The following is a 23,754-nucleotide window of genomic DNA, read 5'->3' on the forward strand; positions in this document are numbered from 1 at the left end:
CAGGGAATTTTGGAATACCCGTTCAATCACATCAGCCTCCACCTGTTGCCAGAAGTACTGTAACCCAGGAACAGAGGGGGAGGGAAGCCATCATGGTATAGTCCTATCTTGTCAGATCTCAGGGTCGGCAATTGGATGGGGGACCACCAAGGAAGGCTCTGCAGAGAAAGGCAATGGCAAATCACCCCTTCTTCTTACTTGCCTTGAAGGCCCCTTGCTGGAGTTGCCATAAGTCGGCTGCACCTAGACAGCACGCACGTAATCTGAAGAGAAGTCCTGTGGAACTCAAAAGCTTGCCAATAACATTGTCAGTTTGGATTGGTTCTAACAAAGATATGGTTTTTCTGTCCCCATGTCTGACACAGAGATTCAAAATAACATTAGTGACTGTGAGGAATGATTCTAAATTAAATTATCCCACAATGGCTCCCATGAGACAACACAAAGCCCTCTGCAAGCAACCCTCTCTAAGAATCATAGGGTTGAAAGGGACCACCAGGGGCATCTAGTCCAACCCCCTGCACAATGCAGGAAATTCACAACTATCTCCCCCCACACCCCCAGTGACCCCCTACTCCATGCCCAGAAGATGGCCAAGATGCATCTTCTCCCTCTCATGATCTGCCTAAGGTCACAGAATCAGCATTGCTGACAGATGGCCATCTAGCCTCTGCTTAAAAACCTCCAGCGAAGGAGAGCTCACCACCTCCCGAGGAAGCCTGTTCCACTGAGGAACCGCTGTGACTGTTAGAAAATTATTCCTAATGTCTAGACGGAAACTCTTTTGATTTAATTTCAACCCGTTGGTTCCGGTCCAACCTTCTGGAGCAACAGAAATCAACTCGGCCGCCGTGTTACCGCCCGCCTGCCCCGCGTCCACCACCACTTACCGTATTTAATCACCGGAGAGTATACATCATTCGCATTCCCAGAATGCAATTCAGTCACGCAGCACTCGCCGTTGCTGCCGCCGCCGCCAGCGGGAGCGGGAGGAGTCAGAGCATTGGAGAGCGTCTGGTTGAGCTGCGGAGGGGCCGGCAGGGGCTGGGGGGGCTGGCAGACGCAGCCCGTCTGCGAGAGGCCGCAGGGCTGGCCGGAGCCAAGGCGGAGGCACTCCTCCAGCCAACGGCACAAGACGCCGCAGGTGAACTGGCTCGAGTTGTTGTTGTTGATCAGGAGGACCTCCACGAAGCGGAACTCCACGGCCTCCGGAGGCAGCAGGCGGGTGGCGGCCTCGGGCTCCTCCGCCAAGCAGAGCTGGACAAAGTTCTTGTCGAAATGGAAAAAGGTGAACGGGCCTCCCCCTTGGCAAAGCTCCAACCTGACATCCCCTTCTTCCTCCTCCTCCTCCTCGCGAGGCAGGGACGTCACTTCCGGCTGGCTGCAGGTATCGTTGGAGAGGTAATGATCCAGCGGCAGAACCATGGGCGAGTAGTGGGCGCAGACCTGCTCTTCCCGGTTGAACCTGAGGTACAAGGAGTATTTGGTCGGGTCCGGGTTCTCCAGGGTCCACGAGCAGCCGGTGGAGACAGTGGGGAAGAGGTCCTTCAGGGAAAAAGAGCCGTAGAGGACCCCGGAGGCCAAGGCGGAGCAGGCGCTGGGAGCTGGGTCGAAGCCCCGGGAGAGCCACAGGAGACACGATATCACAGACAGTAAGAGTGGTCCAGCAGGGTTCATCCTATGACATTTGCCCTGGGAAAAGAAGACCGCACAGAGACAAGCAGTTATGGACAAGGCCTGAACCAGAGGAAATCACGTGAAGCTGCTTGGTCCGGAACCAGGCCCACGGTCCATCAAGGGCAGTACTGTCTACTCAGGCGGGCAACAGCTCTCCAGGGTCTCAGGGGAGATCTATCGCTTCACCTTCTACCTGATCCTTTTCATTGGAGACGCTGGGGATTGAATTTGGGGCCTTTGGCATGCGGATGCTCTACCACTGAACCACAGCCCCTCCCTCCCCTTCAACTTAACCAGGTTTTCTGTAGCGTGACTCAACACAGAAACATAGAGGGGGGAAGAAACAACTCCAGGGAACCCATTGCCATGGGCAACCTAAGCCTCAGGCTAGGCGACCGACACCTGGATTTATTTATCTGCTTCATTTATCTACCCAAAGCAGTTTATGTTATTCTTTTATTCTCCGTTTTATCATCACAACAACCCTGTGAGGTAGATTAGGCCGAGAGTGTGGGACTGGCCCAAGGTCACCCAGGGAGCTGGCATGAGGGGATGAGAAGCTGGGCCTCCCGGATCAAACACTCTGACCGCTACGCAACACTGAAGTGCTGAACCTTTCAGTGCTGGAAAAAAGGGAGTAGTGAGTGGTCCTAAGAAGAGGCCTGCAAGCCTTCCCTTCACCAGTCTCAGATGGGAGGAAGGGCTCCCCCCTCTGCGGTGAAGACAAGCCACACCACTTCTCAATTCACTCCTGCCAAGGTTGGAAAGACAGACCATATACGAACATATGAAGCTGCCTTATACTGAACCAGACCCTTGGTCCACCAAAGTCAGTATTGTCTACTCTGACCAGCAGCGGCTCTCCAGGGTCTCAGGCAGAGGTCTTTCGCATCACCTACTCGCCTGGTCCCTTTAACTGGAGATGCCGGGGATTGAACCTGGGACCTTCTGCATGCCAAGCAGATGCTCTGCCACTGAACCATGACCAGAAAAGGATCCATTTCTCTTACTGGCACATTCAAGCTTATGTCTCTGCCTACCTACTAACTAGCTTCTGGAAAACTGGGCTGGCTCAATGTTTTGCAGAACAAACTAACCAACTAGCACTTGTAATAAAAATCATGATGACGACACTGATAATAAAGAAGCACCTGAGCTTTCAAAGAGCATCTCTAGTAAAGATAATGACAGAAGCGCCTGTGAGCATGTGCAGAGGCTACTTCCCTCAGAACAGCGTTACAGCAACCAAACCACCTATGGGAAAGGCTTCTAGGTCAGAAGCCGCAGCATCCAGATAAGTTGGGGGACATAAAGCCCCTAGAGCGTGTTCCTCGTCACAACTGCTTATAGCAGTGGCACTCTGTTTTGGCATAAGTCATCGATCGAGATGTAATTCCTGATCAAGAGGAGGCAGGTGTCGGGGAGGGATTCATACTTACGCACAACGGGCAGCCTCCTCAGAATGGGTAATTCTGCTGTGCATCCCCCTCAGGAGTAAGAAAATGCAGGTGGCTTAACTCCCCCAGCAGAAGCTGACTGGGAGAGCGGTGCAGGGAATCATGCAGCGACACAGCAGGCAGCTCTCTCTGTTGATTCGCATTTACTGCTGAACAGCCCCTTTAATTAATTACTTAATTTCTCAGCGCACTCCATCCATTCTCGTGTGGTACTGTGGGAGTTACTGTCTCAGGGTATCTGAAGAAGTGAGCTGTGACTCACGAAAGCTCATACCCTGCCAGAAATTGTGTCAGTCTTTAAGGTGCTACTGGACTCTTGCTCTTTTCTACTGCTACATACACACTGACACGACTACCCATCGAGATCTGTCTCAGGGTATGGACGTCTCACTTATTCCCCAACTCTGATGAGCACTGGTTACAAAAAAGTCAGTCTAAAGAGGGCTAACTTCCCCATTTAGTTTGTCACAATGTCTTGGCAAGCATCTCGTCCTTCGACACCTGACAAGGCTAACCAGAGCGCTGGCTAGCATGAACCAAGGTTTATGTTCAAAGTAAATAAACAGATAAACTAAGCTGTTTGTTATAGTGCTTCTGGAGCTGGGCCACTTCAGAAAGCACCTGACGGGTGGGGGACTACATACTCCACCCTTTGCTATTTAAAAAAAAATCTGCATCAGACACAACATTAGACTAGAACATTCTCATTAAGATGCTAATTTATGTTTTCTTTTTTGTTTTGTTTTGATTTATGTATATTATAAGTTTTTCTTTTATTTTTATTATTATTATAAATAATAATAATATTTTTTTTAAAAAGATGCTAATTTACCACAGGCAGGAAGTATTTAGACAGGGGAGTACTCAAACACAGAAAACTCCATTTCAATCTAGTTAGGTCTGGAACCTAACAGTTACAAGCAGGGAGTCAACCATTCAGATACACTCAGTTTGCACAGTTATGTGGTTTTGTTACCCAATCAGATGGCTTTCTTCCAGTCACTGCCCCCCTGACACCGCTGCTTCCATTTAAAAAGGCATGTATTACAACGGGAGGGGGGAACAGAGATTTTTGAATTCAGATTTGCTGCTTGGGTGTCTTAGTGTGCTTTTGGTGTATGCCTATGAATCCAGCTAATCTTACACATACATGAATTACACATGAAGCTGCCTTCTACTGAATCAGACCCTTGGTCCATCAAAGTCAGTATTGTCTACTCAGACTGGCAGCAGCTCTCCAGGGTCTCAGGCAGGGGTCTTTCACATCACCTACTTGCCTAGTCCCTTTAACTGGAGAGGCTGGGGATTGAACCTGGGACCCTTCTGCATGCCAAGCAGAGGCTCTACCACTGAGCCATGGCCCCTCCCTTGCAGTTAGTTCTTGAACACACTTCTTGAATAGTTTCTGCTGATGGCACACGCACAGAAAGGAGACAATGCAACTTCCGATGTCAATAATTTAAAGAATACATCTGCCTGTGCAGGCACAAAACGGCAAGACACCGAAAGTAACACTGTGCTTTATACAAATCAGACAATTTTATGCAAATCAGACAATTTAACAACTCAGACAACCACAAGCCAGGGTGAGGGGATGGAGATGGGAAGACACTGCTCCTTCACTGCTAAAGGAGATGATTTAGTTCCTAGACCAAGTAAATGCTGCAGCAAGCTGCAATGTCCAGCTTGCGCTTTGGCGCAACGCTGAGCAGAACAGCGCTACGCTCAAGATGAACTTCAGCAGGGAACATCAAGGCCGTCCAATCAGCAGCCCACCTTGCATGTAATCAAAGAAGTTCCGACAAGGTTTGCTCACCACAAAGTTCTTAGCTTGCCTACCTGCATCCTAAAGTGGTATTGCCCTTCTGGCCTTTCCAAATGTACAGATTAGCCCTCAATGCATCTGATAAGAGTTCCTGCTCAACACCTTCTTTTTCTAAAGAACATTCAAGTTCACTGGGCGAACATCAACCTGAGCAGGTCACAAATCCCTGCCGCTGCCTTTCAAACAACTGCCAGGAAAAAACTCTGCGTAACCTGACAGCCTGCACATCGGCTGGTTCAACACAAGGGATTGTTACATGCCCTGTGTTGTGTGTTAGCAGAAGAGTTCCTAAGACGTGGCCCTACACTAAACAACATGCACACCCCAGAGGTTTTGGCAAGACCCTCTTTAAGAGAGCAAGCAGAGAGGAACTTCCCAGCTGTTCAAGATCCAGAGTCCTCTTTCCTTCTTCCCTGCTGCATTTTTGTTCTAATCTATAAAGCGCTTCAGTACAAGCAAAATGGCCACAGGAAAGTGTTCCAGGGTTGTAAAAGACCCATACCCTGGACTTCTAAAGCCCTGCCAGGCACGGCACTAAGGAGCTAGGAGATCACCCAGCCTGACAAAGGAACAGAAAGCCCAGCTGGACCCTGTGAGAAAAGGTACTGGCAACAGCTGACTAAATGTTTTCAATTCCTAGATGCCAGCATAAAAAATTGTTATTAAGGAGGAATCATTTAGATTTTTTTTTCCGGCATCCATCCTAAATGAAGCTGAATCAATGTTATTATGTGATCATCCTCTTTAGCTGGGCCTATTTACATATTTATTTAGTTTAATAGCTAAGTAGCTTCTTCAGTAGGCACTAATGGAGAGAGGACGCCTGCGGAATAGCTTTTGATGGCTGCTGGTTACTAGCTGTTAGAGATGCCTACCAGCCAGGGCCAGAGCCAACACCGGTGTCCGGGGGGGGGGGGGTTAGGGCTGCCAACCAGGTACTCTCAGGCAGGGTGCATACTCCAGGATTTCATCCACGCAATCCAGTGGTTTCTGCCCACATTAAAGATTAAGTGTGCTATGAAATCACAAACTCATGGCGACCCCACGATATTCCACCCCTGGGATTTTTGAGGCAAGTGATGAGCAGAGGTGGTTTGCCATCGCCTTCCTCTGCAGAGCACCCGTCTTCCTTGGTCATCTCCCATCAAAGTATAATCCCTGCTTAGCCTCTGAGATCTGAAGAGACCGGCCCAGTCTGGGCTATTAGGGCTGCCCCCATTATCCCCCATGCAAATGCAAAACCAGGGCTGCCTTAAGATTTGAATGACTCCCTGATGTCACCCAAAGCACAACTCAAAGTGAGATTCGCAGTTTCTCATTCAGGCAAGAAATCAGTTTGTGAATTATGAGCCCAGAAGGAAAAAAATGGCTTCCAATAGGACAAGTGAAATTTCTCAAGGGCATTCTGGCCATCTCTAGCAAAGACACGGCACAATATGCAGCAGATCATCTCCTAACTGCGGTGGCTAGTTCACACATGCAGAAGTCACCCACCTGAGTGATAAACATGAACGTGGGAACCAGCCCTTAAGGCACTAAGGGAAGAAAATAGGGTGGGTGGGTAGGGAATACAGCATAGGGGAAGCCAGGCCTACAGAATTCTGGAAGCACGTAGCCCTATAGGAATGACTCACCTGCAAACTACAGAGCTAGCCCTCCTAAACTTAAAAGAGCTAGTCCTGGAGAGCCAGTGTGGTATAGTGGTTAAGAGAAATGGTTTGGAGCGTTGGGCTCTAATCTGGTGAACCGGGTTGGTTTCCCCACTCCTACACATGAAGCCAGCTGGGTGACCTTGGGCTAGTCACAGCTCTCTTAAGAGCTCTCTCAGCCCTACCCACCTCACAGGGTGTCTGTTGTGGGGAGGGGAAGGGAAGGTGAGATTGTAAGCTGGTTTGAGTCTTCCTTAAGTGGTAGTGAAAAACCAACATATAAAACCAGCATATAAAAACCAACTCTTCTGCTTCCTGAAAAGCTTAGCTCAGCATGTTCACACACACACACACACACCCTTTCACAGTGAGTGAATTATGGCTCTCAATTGATCCAGTGAAGACAGCCACCATCTCCCTAGAGCCCTGGCTGGCAACTACTTTTTAAGAGGGGCTATATTTTGAGCAGAGCAAGGCTGAAAAGGCCACTGACTCTCTTCCCCGTGCCAAGAGGCACGCGAAGACCTCTAACCTCTTTCTTCCCAGGGCCAGCTGCTGAAATGCAAAAGGAAAGATTGAGCTACATCTGCAGTTCACGCATCTGTGCATGTGTGTGCCAGTGTGAAGCCTTTATCTGCGCCTCAGAGGAAGCATCTGAGACGCGCAGTTAAAGGGAAGAAGTCCACGAATGCCTCTGTGATTGTTCCCACTATGCAGGAGGGAGTTTGCTTGTATCTGGGGCTTCTGTGGCAGAAAGAAGCCAAAGTGCCTAATATTACGGTGAAATCTGGGACTGTGCCAAACAAATGGGGCTGGATTGAGCCCCGGCTAGCTAGTAGCCTAGCTTTACACTACAGCAGAGATCCACAAATCCCAGGTTCCCGGTCACTATGGCACCTAGAAATTTCACTGTGGCACCTAGCATTTTCAGCAATGAATTTACCGTAGTGCATCTCAAAAATCCACTGTGGAAGTACAAAGCTTATTTATCATTTCAGATCTGAATAAGTTTTGCCATCTAGTGTAAAAATGCATGAGAGTGAAGTTTTTTGTCATTGCTTTTTTATATTTTAGCTGTATACCATTTTATTTATTTGTTTGTTTATTTGATTCGATTTATACCCTGCCCTTTCCCAACCAAGCCAGGCTCAGAGCAGCTTCCAACAGTTAGCATGTATAATACAATACAGTATAATTAAATCATAAGTTAGAATAATCACAAAAAAGGCTAAATTATGCTTCTGATGACTATCCAACAAGGAAAGCTGCTGATCAGCATAGAAAGTTCTCAAGCATTCCAAAATGAAAGGAACTCTTCACCTTGGTGGTCAAGCAACAGATCCAGAATTATGTATCTGTACCCATATGCATATAAGAGATTCCTTTCTGATCTCCTTGAAAAGACATGGAGGATATCTGAGATGGCAAAGTCACCATTCAGTGGTGGATGGATGGATTTCTTAGCCAGTTGTTCTGCGTATTAGCTCTAGCAGTCAATTAAATGGAGGTTTTTTTAAAGCAATAATAAAGTTATGAGGAATCAGGGAGAGGCCAGGGCAAAATGCCAGCTTTTTGTTGTGGTGATGACAACCAGAGTTGGTGGTGGAAAGAGCTGTCAAGTTGCAGCTGATTTATGGCAACCCCTCAAGGGGTTTTCAAGGCAAGAGAAGAACAGAGATGGTTTGCCCTTCCCAGCTCTGCATGGTGACCCTGGACTTCTTTGGTGATCTTCCATCCAAGCACTAACCAGGACTGACCTTATTTAGCTTCCAATATCTAAAAAGATCAGGTTAGCCTGGGCCATCCAGGCCAGGGTCAACCAGAGTTGCCTCATATTTATTTATAAACAACAGAACTTTTGTGAGAGCTTTAATAAAAATCTGAGACCCTGTGAAGAATTTAGGATTAGGTTTTGTGGTAGCAATCTTTAGAAAATATGGTTGTTTAAATACAGAACCCTGAAGCTGAAAAATAAGCCTAGCTCCTAAATTCTTGGACTGGCTCCTGGAGCCACAGGAAATTTGTCAGACTACAGTATCCAGTCTCCTTTGAGGACAGACAAGGCCTTGGGCCAATCAGACAGCAGGCACATAAAATCCTCCCTGAACAAGTTATTTTTTATTAGGGCATCCTTGCCCTAGCTTTGGAACCTGCTTCTACAAATGGTCTGACCTCTGCAGATCCCACGTTAGGTACACAGATGAGCAGAAGACTAATGGGAGCAGAACGCCCCAGCACATGTGCAAATCTCTCAAATCTGGAAGGGAAAAGAAAATATTGTGCTGATGGAATTATGGAGGAGGGATTCCCCCAAGGAGTTTCGCAGGAGAGCAGAGACAATGTTTCAGCACATCTACCTCTGAACATGCTCGAAGCGTCCACCAGAAAGGGAGACTTCAGCCAGCGCTGGCCCTGCATGGCTTATGAGCATCCAGTCTGAAGGAGGCTGTTTTCAAAATTCCCCAAGCTCCCTTTGGAGCGCAAGCAGATGGCGCACCGCCCACAGACAACCACGACAGAGAGATCTCTGTGTCATTCTCTGATCCAGAGACCAGCAATTCCGACCCCACACCCCACTCATTTGTCAATGCCCTGCTCCCTTGCAAGCCCCTGTCCAAAACAACATAATGCCCACCCTGTTGACCCCTGAGTGCAAAACTGCATGCTAAAGGGCTGCTGCTTTAAAGCTTTGTCAGTCATCAAGCCGGCACTACCTCTAATAAGTGCTGTTCAGAGCAACTGCTTTTACCTCTTTGGAGCTGTCCTTGGTCCTGCAGGTCTTGCCACTGAAATGACAACCGATTATACTGCCAGCAAATGCTAGCTACCGATTGCTACCCAGTTCTGGCAATCACTCTCAGTCCTTGATTGTGGCTTGTCAGGTGTTCAACAACCCCTCTTCATCCCAAACGAGCAGCAAAACGTGGAGCTCTGATGAACACAGGGTGTTCTACCTTATACCACATTGGATTGAGAGCCAGCATGGTGTAGTGGTGAAGAGCGGTGGTTTGGAGCGGTGGACTCTGATCTGGAGAACCGGGTTCGATTCCCCACTCCTCCATATGAGCGGCAGAGGCTAATCTGGTGAGCTGGGTTTGTTTCCCCACTTCTCCACACGAAGCCAGCTGGGTGACGTTGGGCCAGTCACACTCTCTCAGCCCCACCCACCTCACAAGGTGTCTGTTGTGGGGAAAGGAAGGGAAGGTGATTGTAAGGCCAGTTTGAATCTCCCTTAAGTGGTAGAGAAAGTCGGCATATAAAAACCAACTTTTCTTCTTCTTCATCACTGGTCCACCTCATCCAGTCATACTCTAAGGCCTCGAACTGGTCTTTACCCTTCTGGCGACCAGAGATCCTTTTAGCCGGAGGATGATCTGGATCGTGTTCACGTGCTCTACTGATCAGCAATGGTCCCTCTCTCGAGGTACTACACATGGTCTAGGTTTGGTTAGAAGGGTTACAAGGGGGCTGGCCTATGCCAGAGTCAGATTTGCAGGACCCTAAAGGAGGTTCTCTCAGTTCTAACCAGTATATGGCCTCCCCTCCCCATATCTTCCCCCCAGGGGGGAAAAATGCCTGATTTTTTTTTTTTTTTTTTTGCAAACCTTTGCTGGGTTCAATCCAGAGACTTTGGCCATCAACAGCCTCTGTAGACTCTCAGGTCCCTGACAAGTTGTCAAACACAGCCTGCCACTCTCATATGCACCTAGGCAGTAGCAAAGCTTAAGTTGGCAGGAGAGTGCAGAAGACAGCATACTGGCCCTGTGCATGCACACATACACACACAAAAAAAGCACCTCTGTTTTCTAAATTTAGAGCCCGCTAGGCAGTCCCTGACACTTAAGACAAATGAGTTGCTGAGCAACGCATGGGGAGATATGGAAAATAAGCACAGAGGAAAAAGGAGAAGAATACAGAAGGCTCTACAACTTCCGCGCCACAGCAGTGTTTCCTGCCAAGCTTACATCACTTTAAAAAAAGAAACAAAATAGATCAGGGATCAGCAACTTTTTATAATTAAAGAGCTAAATGCTGTCAAGCTCCAGAGCAACAAGTACAAAAGGATAAAAAATCCAACATTACCAGTAATTGACATATTGCTTCAGCAGCCCAAACACTGGTTGTTGTGAGTCTCATTAGGAAGGGGAACACACAAAGCCTCACAATGAGTCATAAATAGGCACGGGAGCACCCTGCACAATTTTTTTAGGGCACTGCAGTAAATCTGTGCATGCATTGCACTTAGATTATTTAGTGGCAACTGTTTGGCTCTATAATTTTCACAAAGCATCTCTAAGAAGCCCTTTAATCCCATAAAAATCTTTGCCTGACATCCCTCTTCACGTCCTGGGTATTCTAGCATCCCAAAATTAAGTACCCGAAGGTTAAGAAAAAGTTAACATCCAAGGCCAAAGGTTATACAATATAAAGGTTATGTCAATACAAAATGTGTATATGTTTATTACAGGCCAAAATCCATAACATGTATAAGGCCCTACAATACCCTACCAAACTAACATGCTCATGTATATATACAACACAAATCGACATAAAATCACAAAATTAGACTTTGACCAAACACATTTCGGCCAAATGGCCGAAAAATCAAAATTTCTAGTTGCGGGGACATCCAGTTAACGAGAGGGGCAACTCAAAGCTGCCTCCCCACAGCCTAAAGTGGCTGAGCCTATTCCACCGGCTCATCACTCTGCCATCTCCTTTGCAGCCGCATTACACAAGGAAAGATCATGGTGTCTTTTAAGGAAGCTTCCTCTGCTCCATTGCTGATGGACTGTTTTCTTGGGCTCCCCCGAACTTGGGCTGCCTTGTGCCAAGAGCCTTGATTTCTTGAAGGCGTTTGCCTCCCGCCTTCCTTTTTACAGCTTGAAAGCAATTTACCTGTCATTGTTGTACAAAGAACTTTATATCCTATGAAATACAGGGGACTCTTTCCCAAAGGTATGAAGCGGGGAAGTTTACTGCAGTTCAGGCTGGTGCCTTTTAGACATGCAGTTACAAAGCATGCAAGCCTGTCGGGACAGGATACTTAATTGGATTAAAAAATTTGGGCTAACGGTCCTGCAAATGGTCTCTTGTCCTCCCCTCCTGGCATGCTACTGTGGTCACTGAAATAAAACGCACACCAGTGTGAGCGGTTCCCTATGCCTGTAAATTAAGTGTAGGCATGTGGGCAGATTCCGTCACACTGCAGCGCGACCAACACTCCAAAGCCAGAATGAGGCTCCGGGGACAGAGGAGCTATGGGGTGAGGCACAAGCTGATCTTCAAGGGGTGAGAGGAAGTTTAGCCCCTTCCCCCACTGCCCCCAAGTCCACTTTCTTCCACATACCGGAATGTCTGTGCTCCTGTGCAAAAAAGGAAATGTTGGCTCTTGGAGACAGTGTTACAGGAAAGGCAAACTACGCGCTCCATCTTGCAACCTGGCCCCAACCTAACCGATGCTTTGCATCTGCAGACAGAGATGGGGAGGGGGAATGCAGTGTTTCCTTGCCTACAGAAGCAACGTGCGCCCGCTCCAAAAGACACTGCAAAGTGCAAGCCCTCCCTTGCATGGGCATGCATACATACACATTCCACTTGTCAAAGCAGCAAGCATTTTGCATTTGCCGGTTGGTTCCGCAATTTGTACTGCTAGCAGCACCCTGCGTAGCAGTAAAAACCCTGGAACGAAAGCTTAAACCAACTTTTTGCAAATAATCAAGATTCAGCGCCGCTTCCAATTTTTCCGCTTGCATTCTAAATGCAAAGCTTCGAATCACAAACCCTACCCCTGCCAAATGTTATCACCAAATGCGATATCCCAGTACTTTAGACTTGATGGCATCTCTGGCTTGTCTTGATTTTGGCAGGTGTCAAATATGAAATCTCGTAAGCGGCCAAATGTCAAGTACTAAATACTGCTTGGGTACCTTCCCCCGAATACTAAGTAACACTGGCTGTCAACTACCTAGTCCTGTCAAGTATCAAATATTGAAATAAAAATATGGATATTGAATATTTGCTGGATACGAAGTAAATGTATGAATATTCAGAAAACACCTAATGAATACTCAATGTCAACATTCAGAAGGGAGTTTCTGGGAGCAAATTTTCAGCTCTAACTTGAACAAGCTTTAACCTATAGTTTTGTTTAAGAGAGAATCAGGACAAAAAAGTCAACAGCCCTGGGGGGGAGGGAGAGCAAAATAAAACAAAGGTTCCTTGCTCACCTTTCATGTAACTCATTATGAAATAACCACAGAGCTGGGAATCTTTGTGTGTGTGTGTGTGTGTGTGTGTGTGTGTGTGTATAAAGCAGATGCCCTGCAACTGAGCCACAGCCCCTCCCCTTAATGAGATGAAATTTTCAGTCTCCACTAGACTAGAGAAAGGTGATCAGTGTAGAGGGGCTGCTTTAGCTGGTGGTGTATCAAACCACTTTCTGCTCGCAACCAGAGCAAAACAAAACAAAAAATTAAGTGTGCAGATCCCTAAGTTGATGGTGCCTGGTGTCCGCCTCTTCTGACCTGGCTATCTTTCATGACAGACAGCTTGGAGGTTTGGGGCAGGGTTTGGATATAGTGTGGGAATAGGCAGAGAGAGAGAAACCCTGAAGCAGCGCCTCTTCCATGTGCGCAATCCACCAAGCTCTGGTTGATCTGCCTGTTGGCTAAAGCTGGCCCTGCTCTCACCAGCCAAAATAGCAAGCTGAACAGCCCAACTCAGTCTGAGTTTATCACAGCTGGGAAGCTAACAGGGTTGGCCCTGGTTCTTACTTGGATGGGAGACAACCAAGGAAGGAAGGGGTGGCTATGAAGAGGAAGGCAATGGCAAACCATCTCTTCTCACCTCTTCCTTGAACACCCTACAGATGGGGTCATAAAATCATAGAGTTGGAAGGTACCACCACAGTCATCTAGTCCAACCCCTGAACAATGCAGGAAATTCACATCTATCCCACACACACCCAGTGACCCCTACTTCATGACCAGAAGATGGCCAAGATGCCCTCCCTCTCATCATCTGCAATGAACAAGAGGGTCGCCATGAGTTGGTTGCAACTCAGTGGTTCATTATTCATGCGTTGAATGTGATGGGTAGGGCCAGCTCTAATTGTTGTAATCTTGGCAGTGCATTACCAGCCCGATGCCTACGAGATGGGTGGGACCTCAGGAGCGAGCAATGAATTGAAGCAGAGAACCTATAAACTCCCTGCAGAAAAGGATTTCAGAGGGCAGCCTTGTTGGTCTATTACAGAGAAACTGGAGTCCAGGGGCAGCTCAAACAGTGCATTCCTAAGGAGAGTTACTCCACTCTAAGCCCATTCATTTCAATGGGCTTAGACTGGAGTAACTCACTTTAGGAATGCACCAAAAGACTAACAAAATTTTATTTGAAAGCCAGCTTTCCTGTCAGAGTTTCAACTGCAAGTGCGCCTATATCATGGAGAATTGCTTCAGACTTTTGTTTTAACAGAAGCCAAGGGATCTTAAAAAAAAGTAGAAAATACAAGACAGAGTGAGCAAGCACTGATTTTTAGAAAATAATCTAGCATGAAGAGCCCCATAGCCTTCAAACAGCTTTTTAATAACTCATTAATAAAATAATGAGGCCGGGGTTGCCTTATTAAGTCAGAACTATGAATGCATAATGGATTTCATGCCACCTTGGAGCCATCCGGCGGCAAAGGGATGTGGAGAAGGTGAAGCAGAGGCAAGAAGAGGTGGAAGGTCCGCCAGAGACGGCACTGGAGGTGGAACCCAGGAGAGAAAAACACTCCATAGCTGCCATTCATGCCTGCTTGGCCCTTGCACACAACAGAGACTTGGGACTGGTGATCCCGTACAGCACAAGGGACCACTGGGGTGATAACGGTAATTATTTGGAGAGCCCCACCGTTCAAGGGAGCAGCTTGCCAAGACAACAGCAAGGAGGTTGTTATCTATAATGCTGTCTGTGTGTGTGTGTGCGTTAAGTGCCGTCACGTCTCTTCCGACTCATGGCGACCCTACGAATCAATGTCCTCCAAAACGTCCTATCTTTGACAGCCTTGCTCAGGTCTTGCAAATTGAGGGCCGTGGCTTCCTTTGTTGAGTCCATCCATCTCTTGTTGGGTCTTCCTCTTTTCCTGTTGCCCTCAACTTTTCCTAGCATGATTGCCTTTTCCAGTGACTCTTGTCTTCTCATAATGTGACCAAAGGACGATAGCCTCAGTTTAGTCATTTTAGCTTCTAGGGTCAGTTCATAATGCTACCGGCTGAAAAATATTACACTAAGTTTGCCTGTCTGCGCACGTATCAGATTTCCCTCCAAGGAGCTGAGAGTTTCATGTCTTTTATGGTCACAACAACCTTCTGAGGTAGGATGAGGCTAAGAGATATTGATTGGCCCAACAGCCACCCAATGAGGGCCAAACTAGATGTTACCTCTGCCATGTGTTGGGATTCTCCTGTTTTACAAACAGATGTGACATCAGAGAACTAAAGTTCCCCAGCATTCCAGGGCCCGATTTGGCTCAGGAGCTCAGCACAGTGGGAGAAGCGGGACAGCTTTCCTGCCTGTACCTTGCTCCCACGCCACATCATGCTCTAGAATGCCTGGCAACATTAGTACCCTGATGTCACGTCTGTCTGTAAAATGGGCTGGGACTTGTGGCAGACATAATGTCTAGTCTGGCCCTAAAGAAGTAGTAGTGGTAGACTTTCTCTACCACTTAAGGAAGAAACAAACTGGCTTACAATCACCTTCCCTTCCCCTCCCCACAACAGACACCCTGTGAGGTAGGTGAGGCTGAGAGAGTGTGACTAGCCCAAGGTAACCCAGCTGGCTTCATGTGGAGGAGTGGGGAAACAAATCCAGTTCACCAGATTAGCCTCTGCCGCTCATGTGGAGGAGTGGGGAATCAAACCCGATCAGACTCCACCCCTCCAAACCACCACTCTTAACTACTACACCATGCTGAGCCTTGAGGCTGGCAGAGGATTTGGACCCAAGTCTCCCATTATGGAGCACTGGCTCCCAATGCGGAAATCACAATGGGGGAGTGCTGGGAGCCCAAACTATCCTGTAACTGAGGCTTGGTTTTCACCTGCCAGAGAATGGATTCCACCACTTCAGACCACAGATGATGGAGCCCAACTTTAAGTGTTTCTTTGAATATAGAATGCAAACAGAACTGTGGGCACGGCAAGCAGAAAGCTTTGATATCCTTTAAGAAGATCCCTGCTGGTCAGACCAGTGGTTCATCTAGCCCAGCATCCAGTCCCACACGGTGGCCGAACACCTGCTCTGGAGGGCCAACAACAGGGCATAGAAGCCGAGTCCTTCCCCTGATGTTGCAAGACTGAATTCATTATCCAAGGGCCAACTTCGATAAAATCAGTGCCAAAATTCCTAGGACTGGTTCACATGTGCACACTGAGCCTCTTGAACACACGAAGCTGTCTTCTACTGAACCAGACCCTTGGTCCATTAAAGTCAGTATTGTCTACTCAGACTAGCAGCGGCTCTCCAGGGTCTCAGGCAGAGAAAGGTCTTTCACATCACCTCCTTGCCTGGTCCTTTTAACTGGAGATGCCGGGGACTGAACCTGGGACCTTCTGCATGCCAAACAGATGCTCTACCACTGAGCCACGGCCCCTCCTCTTGTTGTCTACGGCATCCAGGAAGGGCCTGCACGCATGAATGAATAAAAACAGCACAGGTAGGACACTGATTTTGCCTCAAACCCTATATCTGTCAAGAAAATTGGATCATGCATGCATTCATTATACAGCTGCCTAGCACAGAAAATTTGAGCTACGAACTGGCATGTGTGAATGAACCAATTTGGTACATATTACTTTAATTCTAAGGTAATAATAATAATAATAATAATAATAATAATAATAATAATTTATTTGTATCCCACTCTCCCCCGGCAACGCTGGGCTCAGGGCAGCTAACATCAAAGCATACACATTTCATACATTAGAACAATGAACAAGAAGGAAAATGGGGGGAGGCCAGCAAATAGGGGACTTCATGCCAGCAAATGTCCCCCAGAGCAAAATACACCGCAAACAAAACATGAATGCCTGGGGGAAGGATACACCTAAGCCTTCTCCCCAACTGTCTGGTTTCTTTAGGTGAAGGGAGAATTGTACATATGATGGACACACCCTTCTCTCTTGAATAGGCAGGGTGTAGGGTTGCCAGGTTCCTCTTCGCCACCGGCGAGAGGTGTTTGGGGTGGAGCCTGAGGAGGGCAGGGCTTGGGGAGGGGAAGGACTTCAGTGCCCTAGAGTCCATTGGCCAAAGCAGCCATTTTCTCCAGGTGAACTGATCTCTATCGGTTGGAGGTCAGTTGTAAAAGCAGGAGATCTCCAGCTAGTACCTGGAGGTTGGCAACCCTAGCAGGGTGTGATGTACATGAGCAAGACGGAGCAAGCATGCAAACCCAAGGTGGTACTGGCCAAGAAAAACTCAAGGTGCTACAGGTCAAGAAAAGCCTGACTCAACTGTTTCTGCCAAATTGATTCTCAAAGCCTGGGCAGAGCAGAATGAATATGGCCCAGGCCTCTCCCTATATTTAATCCCCAGGGCCACTGACCAGCCAAATATAATAATGTCTTCTCACATCAGGAATCTGCACATCCAGCAGTAATGCTGGCCACATTTGGAGGCAGGGTGGATTTTGAGAGGCCATTTGCTGGCAGCAACTCACACCGAAGTTAGCGTTATTTTTTTTAAAACAGTGCACAAATAAATAGTATTTTTGTCTGATTTTTTTTTAAGTCAAGATCTACAACCCAGCAAAGGTATAAAGATGGTCACAGGGGCATCCCAAATCAATGGGCTTAGACTGGAAGAGTTTTCCAGCAGACTGTACAGTCAAATGTGCAAATGAGCTCTTGATATTCCGAATATATCCCAACAGAAAGCCACTACCTGAATACATTCCAGAAAAAGAAATAAAAACTTGGAGCCTGCTCTTTCTCCAAGGAAGAAGGCAAAGCGGAGGTGGGTGGTTAGGATATTTGATCCCCACAATTGCCCAGTGAGGAGGAGGAGAACGGTTTTTATATGCCGACTTTCTCTACCACTTAAGGAAGAATCAAAACAGCTTACAGTCACCTTCCCCTCCCAACAACAGACACCCTGTGAGGTAGGTGGGGCTGAGAGAGCTCTAAGAGAGCTGTGACTAGCCCAAGGTCAGCCAGCTGGCTTCATGTGTAAGAGTGGGGAAACAAATCCAGTTCACCAGATTAGCGTCAGCCGTTCATGGGGAGGAGTGGGGAATCGAACCCAGTTTTCCAGATCAGAGTCCACCGCTCCAAGCCACCGCTCTTAACCACTACACCATGCTGGCTCTCAGGTCAGGCTAGGATGAGAAAATGAGCACCATAACTGTCACCCCAGAGCTAACATACCAATAATCTAATGTGAGTTTATGCTCCTTGCCCAGGAAATTCCAAAATATTAGGCCCAACAGAGGAAGTGGGGGGGAGGGATAACAATAAGGCTACTATGAGCCAAGATGTGCGGGAGCTGCTTGCACTCATTGTGGTGGTGGAAAAGAGGATTTGCCGCTGGAAGAGGTAAGAGCAGAGCTCTAAGGGGTGGCAAAAATCAATAGTGGTTTTTCTCCCCCATTCAGGCTAGAAAGGGAGAGAGAGAGAGAGAGAGAGAGAGAGAGAGAGAGAGAGAGAGAGAGAGAGAGAGAGAGAGAGAGAGAGAGAGAGAGAGAGAGAGAGAGAGAGAGAGAGAGAGCGCGAGCATGCACATTAATAACCCTGGGCACACTTTGCTTAGAGACTTATTACAATGGTGATTTTAAAACGGAGACGGTTCGGCTTTCTGGAAACAGGGCACATGCAGTCAGGGACACCACAGGGCAGCCGCCGGCATCCATTCCGGAGCAAGGGATGCCCAGCCTGCGCTCCACGGCTGTCACACTGAGAGCGGGCAGACATGAAGACAAACGAAATGGGGGAACAACATGAAACGACAAAACAGCAGTGTATAAATGATCAACGCAGGCAGATCGTGAGTATGTACATTTGGAATCAAGGCTGCAGATTAGTCTTGGTAAACCCACAAAAGAGGTGCATATTTTAGCGAAACAAACCACTTACCAAAGAAATAATGATATGAATAGTGTAGACCTGTTATGGACAAGAACCATTCAAAGGAAGGAAATGTCTATTTTATAATAAGATATAGTTTCGGTTAAGCGAGAAGGGGCTACGGATGCAGGGCTGTAAAGTATTTTATGTGACTATGTGATTATGTGACTATTTGTTTTCAGTTTATGTATATATTTACTGTTGACCGCCCATTTTTATTAATAAATTTAAAAAAAAGATTAGTCTTGGTAACCCTGGCTTTCAAACCCTGGAGTAGGGCTGTCGATACGGTTAATCCCGAACTGGAAAACAGTTGAATAAACGCTGATTTGGCTTTTCCCAGTTCGGGATTAACCAAAGCAAAAAAAAGGCGGAAAAATCCCAAACCCGAATTTAGCAGCTTCAGGGGAAAGGCGACTAAGTTAGGCTTTCCTGGCTTCGGGATTCCCCCACCTTCCTTTAACAGCATGGATCTCAAGGAGGCTCCCGCTGCTCGACTCCCCCGGACTCGCAGGGAGGCGGGCGGGGGGAGCTTTCTTGAGATCCACGCTGCCAAGCCAGGCAGCGTGGATCTTTTTAAAGACCCACTGACCTGCCTCCTCCAGACTCCCGGGGACACGGGCGGGTGGGTCTTTTAAAAGATCCATAGGAAAATATAGGAAATATCTACTCTAGCAAATAAAAATATTTAATTGTAATAATTTTATATAATTTTACAGCAACATGATAAATATTAATGCACTGCTGATATTATACTGTCCTTGTACATATCTACGGTGAGACCACACTTGGAATGATGTGTACAGTTCTGGTCACCACACCAAAGGATATTGCAGAGCTTGAGGCAGTGCAGAAAAGAGCAACCAAAATGATTAGGGGACTACAGCAACTGCCCTATGACAAGCAGTTAAAATGCTTAGGGTTTTTTAGCTTAGAAAGAAGGCAGTTAAGGGGAGACAGGATAGAGGTCTATAGAAGTCCACAGGGAGAGTGGACAGGGAGAAACTTTTCTCCCTCTCTCATAATACTAGGACGGGGGGTCATCTGCTGAAGCTGGAGGGTGAGAGATTCAAAACTGATAAAAGGAAGTATTTCTTCACACAATGCACAGTTAAATTGTGGAACTCCCTGCCCCAGGATGTGGTGATGGCTGCCAACTTGGAAGGCTTTAAGAGGGGAGTGGACATGTTCATGGAGGAGAGGGGTATTCAGGGCTACTAGTTAAAATGGATACTGGTCGTGATGCATGCCTATTCTCTCCAGGATCAGATAAGCATGCCTATTATATTAGGTGCATTGGAACACAGGCAAGATCAGGCTGCTGCAGTCATCTTGTTTGTGTGTTTCCTAGAGGCACCCAGTTGGCCACTGTGTGAACAGACTGCTGGACTTGATGGTACCACGCTGCCAAGCCTGGCACCGCTGATCAGGAGGCGACTGTGCACAGCGCCCTGAACTCCTTGGGGGAAAGGCAGGATAAAAATGCTACTTTCCCCTGCAAAGCAGCAGCTTCAGAAGAGGTCTGGGAATGGTCTAGGGATACCACCCCACAGGTCATGCAAGATTATGGCAAAGCCCAAGAATGAATGGACACCCCTAAGAAGACCCACCCGCCCGTGTCCCCGGGAGTCTGGAGCAGGCTCCTATTCATTCTTCAGGTGAATGGGGGCGACCCCTTCGAGACCCCATAACTCCAGACCCCCTGACCCAATTTTCACCAAACTTGGGGGTTCTTCCAAGGAGAGTCCCTTCAAGCTACCCTGAACATTTGGGACCTCTACCTGCAAAAATGCCCCCCCCCCAGAGCCACGGAAAGCCACAAAAAGCTATGAATGTGTTTAAATGGCTTTAAATGGTCGCATTATTTGGGAATCCCGAATTTAAACCCGAATTCCTACCTATTCCTACCTATAGGGGAATTCAGGATGTCCTGAATAAAAAAAGGCCTTTTAAACCTGAATCCGAATTATATCAAATTTCTTTTTCAACAGCCCTACCATGGAGTCCCTATCAGAGGTCTTCAATGAAGAACAGATGGGTCAGATGTAGTTGCTGGATTTGGGTGAAAGAGACTTGGGTTCAAATCCTCCCTCTGCCATGAAGCAGAAGCCTGGGTGACTGGAGCCAATCACTCTCTTTCAGCCTAGCCTGGCTCGAAGGGTAGTTGAGGGAATAAAATAGGAGGAGGCGACTGTGCACAGCGCCCTGAACTCCTTGGGGGAAAGGCAGGATAAAAATGCTACTTTCCCCTGCAAAGCAGCAGCTTCAGAAGAGGTCTGGGAATGGTCTAGGGATACCACCCCACAGGTCATGCAAGATTATGGCAAAGCCCAAGAATGAATGGAGTACCTTTGCTAGGACACCCCTAAGAATCCCCTGCAATACTCACGGACTTCAAATCCTTTGGCTGGCATGGAGGAAACTTACCACGCTTTCAGTCCAAGATGAAAAAGATACAAAGGCAAATATAGAAACCTGTGGTACCTTCAGACAACAAGGTGTAGCCTGCTAGAAAAAGAACTTTCCCGGACCACGCTTTTGACCATACTGGCCACCATTCAACCATACTTCAATTAGGGATGGTATGCTGATCAACTAAATGATAAATTATTATTTATTGGCTACCATGGGACCCTGAAAAGCCAGCAATCTAGGACTCTGTACCTGGAACTTCCTGGGCTGAGGCTCAGACCACACCAACAGAGCTATCTGAGACAGTGAGTACGCTCAAACATCTGAGCTGTGATGGTGCACAGAAAGGAATAGGAATGTGCAACATCAGCCCTTGCTATTGGCCCACAGTACAGGGCTTCTAGATTGGCCAGGCCTGACATAAATACAAGCCATCTCACATGAATTTGCCTTATACTGAATCAGACCCTTGGTCCATCAAAGTCAGTATTGTCTACTCAGACTGGCAGCGGCTCTCCAGGGTCTCAGGCAGAGTCCTTTCACATCACCTACTTGCCTGGTCCCTTTAAATGGAGATGCCGGGGACTGAACCTGGGACCTCCTGCATGCCGAGCAGACACTCTACCACTGAGCCACAGCCCTTCCTCTTTTTCAACAGAGCTGGACCTTCTGTCTGCTTTTACAAGACAGTGGATGCATTTCAGCCATCCCACATTGGAGTCCCAGGCTGACGCCGACCCACAGCCAGGGAGATTTCGCTCACAGAAACCAGCTTTGGCGACAGAACCACCCCAGCCTGTCAGCCGCATGCACGGAGGATAACACGGGCCTCCGGGGCACTCTCCTCCCTAGTTTTTCTCTCTTCGTTTTAATTAGTTCCAACAGAGCGAACTCCTGACGGTCCCTTTTCCTGATGGCTCAGGATTGTCGCTGCCTGCTCTGATCCCACCGGCCCCGCGAGAGGCGCTCCATGGCGCAGGCAGGAGGAGGGCCGAGGCCAACAGAAAAGAGGGCAAGGGAAGGAGCAGCTTGTCAGATGGCTGCAAAGGGCACGCCGAGGAGCAGCTGCCCTGGAACACACACACACACACACACACACACACACACACACACAACCCTTCCATAGGCCAGGAAGGAGACTCCCTAGCTAGGCAACGGGGTACTGGTCTGTCCCATAAATCTAGCAGGTTGACAGAGACATCCCAAGACTTTTTGGGGAGGGAAGCCCGGGGTACAAATCCAAGTGGCGTTTCCCCCTTCCTTTACTCATGGTTAAAATAAACTGTTTTGAAACATAAAGACTCTATTAATACACAAAGCTGTCTTTGGTGGAAGATTCTGGAGCTACCACTAAAGGGCCAAGAAGGGCAGCTCTGAAGGCCAGGGGTGTCGAACTCATTTGTTACGAGGGCCGGATATGACATAAATGTCACTTGGTCGAGCCGGGCCATGCCTCACCAGCCCAGATTGGGAGCTGCGTGGTTGCCTTGGCCCGCAGTGGGCTCGCCGGCCCAGATTGAAAGGAGGGTGGTGGCTATCTCAGCTGGTTGGCCACTGTGTGAACAGACTACTGGACTTGATGGGCCTTGGTCTGATCCAGCATGGCTCTCCAGCCCAAATCGGGACTGGGGTGGATGGCTTCCTCGGCTGGCTTGTGGGCTGGATAAGAGCTCTCGGGGGGCTGAATCCGGACCGCGGGTTGTACGTTTGACACCCCTGCTGTAGCCAATTCGAATTGGGGGCTGCCCTGGCCCCACCTCAATCCAAGACACGTTATCCTGGCTCCACCCTTTCTCTGCCACAGCTCCATGCCAGGAAGCGGCAGAGGAAACTCAATTTTTTTAAATCAAAGCTTGACAAACCTACTGACTGACAGTTAGATGTTATCAAGCAATTACACAGCAAAAAAAAAAAAAAATAGCCAGGATATTGGGAGCAGCTGGCCAGACCAACAAGGATGACCATCTCTAACCTGAAATCAGAAATCAACAGGCTGCCTGCACCAAGGATGATGTAGACATGGGGCTGTGCCATTAGGGTTGTCAACCTCTAGGTAGCACCTGGAGATCTCCAGACTATCAAGTTCAGTTTCCCTAGAGAAAATGGCTGCTTTGGAGGATGGGCTGTACGGCATTATACACTGGTGATGTCCCTCCCCCTCCCCCAAATCCCACCATCCACAGACTCCACCCTCAAAATCTCCAGGTATTTCCCAGCCTGAAGCTGGCAACCCTAAGGACCATTCATAGAATCAGAGAGTTGGAAGGGACCACCAGGGTCAACTAATCCAACCCCCTGCACAATGCAGGAAATTCACAACTACCTCCCCCACACACACACACCGTGACTCCTACTCCATGCCCAAAAGATGGCCAATATGCACTCCCTCTCATGAACTGCCTAAGTTCATAGAATCAGCATTGCTGACAGATGGCCATCTAGCCTCAAGAAGACTGCAAACTGCACAGACTTCAGGCTGCCTGCACATTCAAAATGTACACATCTGGGAAAAGGCCAGAAGCAGAACTTCCTCCTTTGCAGGTTAGATTTCTGTATACCAGGAGTCTGTTTTTACATTTCTTGAACAAATGTCTGACTAGCCCCTTGAGAAGAGATCTATCAATGCC

At 47.9% G+C, this 23,754-nt stretch overlaps 1 protein-coding gene across 1 annotated transcript in view; it reads right to left on the reverse strand.

The window, feature by feature from the left end:
- The window catches only part of ADGRB2 (adhesion G protein-coupled receptor B2), a 187,032-nt gene that overhangs the window by 133,425 nt on the left and 29,853 nt on the right, over window positions 1–23,754 (reverse strand). Inside the window, exon 2 of the mRNA XM_056846271.1 lies at window positions 891–1,692. Coding sequence (XP_056702249.1) covers window positions 891–1,677 — 787 coding nt within the window. The 5' untranslated portion in view covers window positions 1,678–1,692. The remainder of the gene's footprint in view (window positions 1–890; window positions 1,693–23,754) is intronic.

This window comes from Euleptes europaea, chromosome 3, assembly GCF_029931775.1.
Source record: "Euleptes europaea isolate rEulEur1 chromosome 3, rEulEur1.hap1, whole genome shotgun sequence".
NCBI lineage: Eukaryota > Metazoa > Chordata > Lepidosauria > Squamata > Sphaerodactylidae > Euleptes > Euleptes europaea.